The 7,635-nt window shown below is 37.3% G+C and overlaps 1 protein-coding gene and 1 pseudogene across 1 annotated transcript; both read right to left on the bottom strand.

Annotated features, from left to right (window-relative positions):
- Positions 1–449: 449 nt before the first annotated feature.
- Positions 450–1,612, bottom strand: LOC119522581 (PEST proteolytic signal-containing nuclear protein). Its single transcript, XM_037821006.1, has one exon. It carries the CDS (start codon positions 1,610–1,612, stop codon positions 1,076–1,078), a length of 537 nt encoding a protein of 178 aa, XP_037676934.1. The 3' UTR covers positions 450–1,075.
- A 2,446-nt stretch (positions 1,613–4,058) lies between these two features.
- On the bottom strand, positions 4,059–4,896 carry LOC119522135 (annotated as a pseudogene).
- Between the last annotated feature and the right edge of the window lie 2,739 nt (positions 4,897–7,635).

Genomic DNA, 7,635 nt, shown 5'->3' with positions numbered 1-7,635 from the left:
TGAGAGGCAATTCTTCAATACATAGATACTTAAAATAAGCCATATTATTCTATTAATAAGAAAGTTAAATTCAAATTGGATTTCACAAGTTAGTAACTTAAATGCTTTGACAAAGTACAGAAAGTGCATCTTCTCATTTTCCATCTTCACACAATGTTAATTTTTTTTGGTGTTCATATCTTTTAAAAAATAAAAATAGCCAAATATTTAAGCAATATGTACATTTATATATTTTTTTTTGGTGGTGGTTTGTATTCTAAAAGAAACAGCTTCCTTATGATTTACCTCAAGTTCTGGTGGAAATGCTGACAAGAACTAGCTAAAAACAAAAACCAACAGAAGCACATTCAAAATACTGATTTACTTTGGTAGCAAATGGTCATTCTTTGAAGACTAATGAAGGTAGACAAGACCCATTAAGTAAGTGAGCTATTTCAAATACTCAACAGTTTACACAGAATTTCAAAAAGTGTTTATTTTTAAAGAGCTAAGCCTGTATCCACTGCTAGCGATGCAATAACTAGTTTATGATGACTTGAAACGAAACAAATGCCCATAGGAAAAAAAGCTGTGTTTTAAATTGATTTAAGTTTACTTTCAGTCAATAGTCCAGTAACATTCTCCTCCCAATACAATACTCCCCCCTTCTATAAGGCTGTTCCTGGGAGCCAGACAGTTCAGGTAATGAGGGAGTTAAGAGAGCAACTGCTTGCATTTTGAAGAACCAGTTTAAATAGGCAATTACTTTTTGTTTCCCTCTTAATGTGCTAATAATTGTGTCTAAAAAAATATGCAATTCTAAAAAGGTACCATTTCTGATTTCTTTATTATCTGTAACCTTTGGAAACTAATCACATGAAACTACAAAATTAGCAAATGTCTTGAAATCTGTATATAAAACATAAATTACCTCTAATTTCAAACTCTCATTTATTAGTGTACCACTCAATCTTAAAAAAAAAAAAGAAAGAAAAAAAGGCGGCTCCAAAGATAGTCTTATACCATTCTTTAAAAAAGGAAACTGTTCCTTTTAACTTTACACCCACCCCCACACCCCAATCTCAAAACACATCATTTAATTGTCTTGGTCATGGACATTTCCAAGGTGAGATTTTATATTTCGCTCCCATAGCTTCTGGTTATCAGAAAACCCATGCTTTCCTTTGTTGAAGGAATTTGGTCCTGCTGATGTTGGTGTATCCCTTCCAATATTCTTCATCCTCATCTTTGCTTCTGGAGGCATTTCCTCTGGCTCACTATCTTCATCTTCATTAAAAGCTGCTGCTACTGAAAGGGTTTTTGGAGCAAGAGTTGGAACAGTTTCTTTAGGCTTACTTGATCCAAGTTTGATGGATATGGCTGATGCTTTCTTTGTCATCTGACTACCTATGGCAAATCCAAACTTGGAGATCTTTGTAGGCTTTGTTGGGAGGTCACCAGCTTCTTCTTCAGCTGATCGTTTCTCAGCGCTGCGACTGGAACTTTCCCCTCCATTACTGGAAGAAACAGTCTTAGTTTTCACAGGTTTTTCTGCTTCTTCTTCAGGTCCTCCGACGGTTCCAGCTCCCTGCGGCTTCTCAGGCCTCTCCTCTCCCGCCTTCCCGTCCGCCATTTTCCCCTTTAAATTTATTGAGACCTGTTTTATGACCCAGAATTTGGTATCTTGGTGCATGTTCTGTGTCCCCTTAAAAATAATAGATATTCTAGTGTTTATGGATGAAATGTTCTATAAATGTTAATTAGGTCATGTTGTTTGATAGTTTTGTTTAGGTCTTCTATACCCTTACTGAATTTCTGCCTACTTTTTTTTATTGTTCATTGAGAGAGGGGTGCTGAAATCTCCAGCTCTACTTGTGAATTTGTCTATTTCTCCTTGCAGATCTATCAGTTTTTACTTCAAACATTTGAAGTTCCATTGTTTGATGAATTAAACATGGTATCATTATGAAATGACACTCTTTACTCAGGTAATATTCTTTGTTCGTCAATATAATTTGTCTGACATTAATATAACCATTCCAGCTTCCTTCTAATTAGCATGAAATATCTTATTCCATGCCTCTATTTTTAATCTATTTGTGTTTTCATATTTAAAGTGGATACCTTGTAGGCAGCATATAGTTGGATCCTGCTTTTTTCATTCAATATGACAATCTCTGCCTTTTAATTGGGATGTTTAGACCATTCACATTTAATAAGATTGTTGATATGGTTACATTTAAATTTGCCATCTTGCTATTTATTTTCTTTGTTCCCATTTTTTTTTTCTTTTTCTGTCTTCTTTTGGGAGTAATCAAATGTTTTCTGGATTCCCTATTATCTCCTTTTTGGCTTATTAGCTATGACTTTTTGTTGTATTATTTTAGTGGTTGCTTTAGGATCTCTTCATTCCTCTGTGTAGATCCAGACTTCCACCAGGTATCATTTTCTTTCTGCCTGAAAGATTTCCTTTAGCATTTCTTGTAGTGCTGGGCTGCAGGTGATGAATTATTTAATCTCCCAGCATCTGCAAAAGTGTCCATTTTTCTTTTTCCTTGAAAATATTTTTGCTGGTGTAGAATTATAGGTAGACAGTTTTTTCTTTCAATCCTTTAAAGATTCTACCCCATTCTTTTCTTGCTTACATGGTATTTTGGTTTGCTAAAGCTGCTGGAATGCAATATACCAGAAATGGGTTGACTTTTATAATGGGGATTTATTAGCTTACAAATTTACAATTCTAAGGTCATTGAAATATCCAAATTAAGACATCGAGATGATACCTTCTCTGAAGAAAGGCTCCTGGCATCCAGGACACTTCTGTCACATGGGAAGGCACATGGCCTGCATCTGCTGGTCCTTCCCTCCCAGGTTTCATTGCCTTCAGCTTCTGGCTTCAGTGGCTTTCTCTCTGAGTTTTGTGGGTCCTCTCTTACCTTCTCTGGGGGGCTTTACCTCTCTCAGCTCTCTCTGGGTGTTTCTCTCTAAGCTCTCTGGGACTTTTCTGTCTTCTGTTCTCATAAAGGACTCCAGTAAAGGATTAAGACCCACCTTGAATGGGCTGGGTCACATCTCAATTGAAACAACCTAATCAAAAGGTCCCACCCACAGTAGGTCTGCACCTATAGGAATGAATTAAAAGAACATGGCCTTTTCTGGTGTATAAAACAGCTTCAAACCAATGCACATAGTTTCTGATGAAAAGTATGCTATCATTTTTATCTTTATTCCTCTGTACATGTGTCTTTTTTTCTGACCCTTTTTAAGATTTTTTAATAACTGGTGTTTTTTTTTTTGAGCAATTTGATTTTGCTGTACCTTAACATATTCTTCTTTTTGTCTTTTTTGTGCTTGGAGCTCATTTAACTTCTTGAATTCATGGGTTTATAGGTTTTATCATATTTGGGAAATTTGGGGCCATTATTTCTCTTGATAACTTTTCTTTAAACTCTTCTCTCTCCTCTCCTGTGTCTCACACATATTATTAGGTTGCTTGCATTGTCTCACAGCTCACTGATGTTCTGTTCATTTCCTTGCAGATTTTTTTCCTGTGTGTACTTTTTTTGGGATCATTTTTGTTGCTATGTACTCAAGTTCACTAATCTTTTTTATTGCAGTGTCTAATCTGCTTTTACTCCCATCCATTGTCTTTTCATACACATAATTCATTTTTATTATAGAAAGAAATGTACATATAAGAAAAAAGATCATTTATAGATAAGCAGTTAACACCTGGTGCATATCTTTCCAGTTTTTTTCTGTGCATATATGCATGTATAAACATTTTTACAAAATATGATCATGCTGTAAATACCATCTATAATGATAACTTGGTGTCAATTTAGATTTATATCTTATTTGGTGTCCATACAGAATTGTATCATTCTGTTGTTTGAATGTACCAAAATTTACTGAATTCTTTTGTCATTAGACATTTCTGTTTTACTAATTTTTAGACATTGCGAACATTGCCTCAAGCAACATCTTTGTACCACTATCTCTGGTATAATTATTTCCTTATGATAAAGGTCCTAGAAATAGAATTGCAAGACATAAGATATATTAACATTTGTAAGGCTTTAAGCTGTGTCTGTCACATCTTGCTTCCATACAAATTCCTTTGTATAGACAGTGCCTAAGCTACAGCTTTCAGCACAGGTAAAGACAGCTAAGATGCCCCAGTCAATGCTCCTGCCCAGTCTGTTGGCCTTTAGGTATTCAGATATTCTCTTGGCACCACAAGGGCAATTTGGAATATCCTTTACTTCAGAAATATTTTCACCAGAAATCCAGATGGGGGCAATCCCTCTGCCATATCTGAGAATCTATTCTGTTTCGAGGGCTATTTGAGTTTTAAACTTCCGGGAAATTTTATCTTCTCTGGATTCATGTTTTGCCAAAGAATCCAATTCTTCCTCAAGTGCTTCATTCATGCTTCCTATAAGCTCTGAGTTGACTTTCTTTTCCAGAACTTCAGGAGTACACTCATCTTCTCTTTCAATTACAATTTCAAATCCTGGAAAAGGAAGCTGTGATTTGGGATTGTTATCATCCAAATTACCTGATTGTGCACAAGCCTGCTTATGTCCAGTCTAGAGCCTGATGCTCCTTGCTGCAGTAATATGCCTGGTGACATCTGGAGCATGTTTTGGGGCCTAAGCAGCCACAAACCCTGCAGAGAAGAGTACCAGACTTCAGCTGAAAACAAACAGTTTCTCCTGGTTCTGGGAGAGGATTTTCAGAAGGTGGCTCGTAAAAGTCATTTTTCCTGGGTAGCTGATTCCTAAAAACCAGAAGCTGACACCAGGCATGCTGCGGTGCCTTCAGGCATCCGGTACACTCAACAGTCAGAGTAACATCTCGGCTCTGATCCCGGAAAACCTCAGTCAGGGACGGAGATGGAGGGTAGCAGGTCATGGGCTCAGGGGCAGGCTGTCCGGAAGCATCATCGCCTGGTGGAGGAGATGCCCTTGGAGTGGGCAACTAGGATCGGTTTTGGCTGGGCAGATGGAGCGGGGTCTGGGAGGAGAGGCGGGGCTCCCGAGTCTCTGTGGGATTCCCTGAGCCGCAGAGGCAGGGCCACTGCGGGGCAGTGGGTGGAGCCTTCAGCACACCTCCTGCTGCTGCGTGGTTTGCTCCATCCATTGTATTTTATAATTCAGATGTATTTTCATCTCTGTGAGTACATTGTGGAACTTGTTTTTTTGGCTTCTATTTCTCTCCTTAATACGCTCATGCTTTCCTCTACATACATGGACTGTATTTTTAACAGTTGTTTCAGTGGCCTTGTCTACTAATTCTATCATCTGTGCTATTTCTGGATTTATTACTATTGATTATTTTTCAACTTACTATGAGTCATATTTTCCTGCTTCTTTGCATGCCTAGTAATCTTTTACTGAATGTCAAGCATTGTCAATTTTATGTCATTGGATACTAAATATTTTGTATTTCTTTTAATAATTTTTAGGTTTTTTTTTTCTGGGATGCAGTTAAGTTACTTGAAAAGGTTTGATCCTTTCCATGCTTTTTTTTTTTTTTTTTTATGTACTAGGCATTCCCTTAATCTTTTTTTTTTAAATGCAGTTTTATTGAGATATATTCACACAACATACAGTCCTTCAAAGTGCACAATCAGTTGTTCATAGTTGTACATTGATCACCATAATCAATCTCTGAACTTTTCATTACTCCAAAAAATAAAATAAAAATTAGAATAAAAAAGAACATCCAAAACATTCCATTCCCCACCTCCCCTCATTGTTCATTTACTTTTTCTCACACTCATTCCTTGTTTTTCTTAACTTTATCAAAAAATTTAAAAACAAGCAATAAAAAAACATTTCAAAACCAAAACAAAGGACTAAGAAAAAACATATAACCTAAAATAACTACATTGCTTCCAACATGTTCCTACCCTACCCCAAGAAAAATAGACTATAACTCAACAAAGGAATAAGAAAAACAAATAACCTAAAATAACTACATTTCTGCAAACTTGTTTCTACCACAACCCCTAGAAATTAACAAACCATAGTTGTTCCTGAGCATTCCCAGAACATTGTTTACTTTCCATAATTTATCTGTTATTAGATTATCGTTCCCCCCTCACTATTTGTTGTCTTTCGCTAGGTCCCCTACATTCCACAGTATAAACCATTTATTTTACTTTTTTCCCAGTGTTCACATTAGTGGTAACAAACAGTATCTCTCTTTTTGTCCCTGGCTTATTTCGCTCAGCACTGTCTTTTTTTTTTTTTTTTAATCTACATTTTATTGAGATATATTCACATACCACGCAGTCATGCAAAACAAATCGTACTTTCGATTGTTTACAGTACCATTACATAGTGGTACATTCATCACCCAAATCAATCCCTGACACCTTCATTAGCACACACACAAAAATAACAAGAATAATAATTAGAGTGAAAAAGAGCAATTGAAGTAAAAAAGAACACTGGGTACCTTTGTCTGTTTGTTTCCTTCCCCTATTTTTCTACTCATCCATCCATAAACTAGACAAAGTGGAGTGTGGTCCTTATGGCTTTCCCAATCCCATTGTCACCCCTCATAAGCTACATTTTTATACAACTGTCTTCGAGATTCATGGGTTCTGGGTTGTAGTTTGATAGTTTCAGGTATCCACCACCAGCTACCCCAATTCTTTAGAACCTAAAAAGAGTTGTCTAAGTGTGCATAAGAGTGCCCACCAGAGTGACCTCTCGGCTCCTTTTGGAATCTCTCTGCCACTGAAGCTTATTTCATTTCCTTTCACATCCCCCTTTTGGTCAAGAAGATGTTCTCCGTCCCACGATGCCGGGTCTACATTCCTCCCCGGGAGTCATATTCCACGTTGCCAGGGAGATTCACTCCCCTGGGTGTCTGATCCCACGTAGGGGGGAGGGCAGTGCTTTCACCTTTCAAGTTGGCTTAGCCAGAGAGAGAGGGCCACATTTGAGCAACAAAGAGGCATTCGGGAGGAGGCTCTTAGGCACAACCATAGGGAGGCCTAGCCTCTCCTTTGCAGCAACCGTCTTCCCAAGGGTAAAACCTGTGGTAGAGGGCTCAACCCATCAAACCACCAGTCCCCTATGTCTGTGGTCATGTTAGCAACCATGGAAGTGGGGTAGGCGAATACCCCTGCATTCTCCACAGGCTCCTCAAGGGGGCACTACATCTTTTTTTTTCCTTGTTTTTCTTTTTTTTTTTTTTTTAACTTTCCCTTCTTTTTTAAATCAACTGTATGAAAAAAAAGTTAAAAAGAAAACAAACATACAATAAAAGAACATTTCAAAGAGACCATAACAAGGGAGTAAGAAAAAGACAACTAACCTAAGGTAACTGCTTTACTTCCAACATGTTCCTACTTTACCCCAAGAAAGTTACCTAATATAGCAACATTTCTGTGAACTTGCTCCTACTATATCCATCAGAAATTAACAGACCATAGTCATTCCTGGGCATCCCCAGAACGTTAAATAGCTTATCTGTTCTTCTTGGATTATTGTTCCCCCTTCCTTAATTGCTCTCCATTGCTAGTTCCCCTACATTCTACATTATAAACCATTTGTTTTACATTTTTCAAAGTCACATTAGTGGTAGCATATAATATTTCTCTTTTTGTGCCTGGCTTATTTCGCTCAGCATTATGTC

This window comes from Choloepus didactylus, chromosome X, assembly GCF_015220235.1.
Source record: "Choloepus didactylus isolate mChoDid1 chromosome X, mChoDid1.pri, whole genome shotgun sequence".
Lineage (NCBI taxonomy): Eukaryota > Metazoa > Chordata > Mammalia > Pilosa > Megalonychidae > Choloepus > Choloepus didactylus.
Note: the sequence above shows the minus strand (reverse complement) of the source record. Positions and strands in the feature narration are given on the sequence as shown.

Coding starts and splice junctions, on each gene's coding strand:
- LOC119522581 (XM_037821006.1), bottom strand. CDS start 1,612: ATGGCGGACGGGAAGGCGGGAGAGGAGAGGCCTGAGAAGCCGCAGGGA.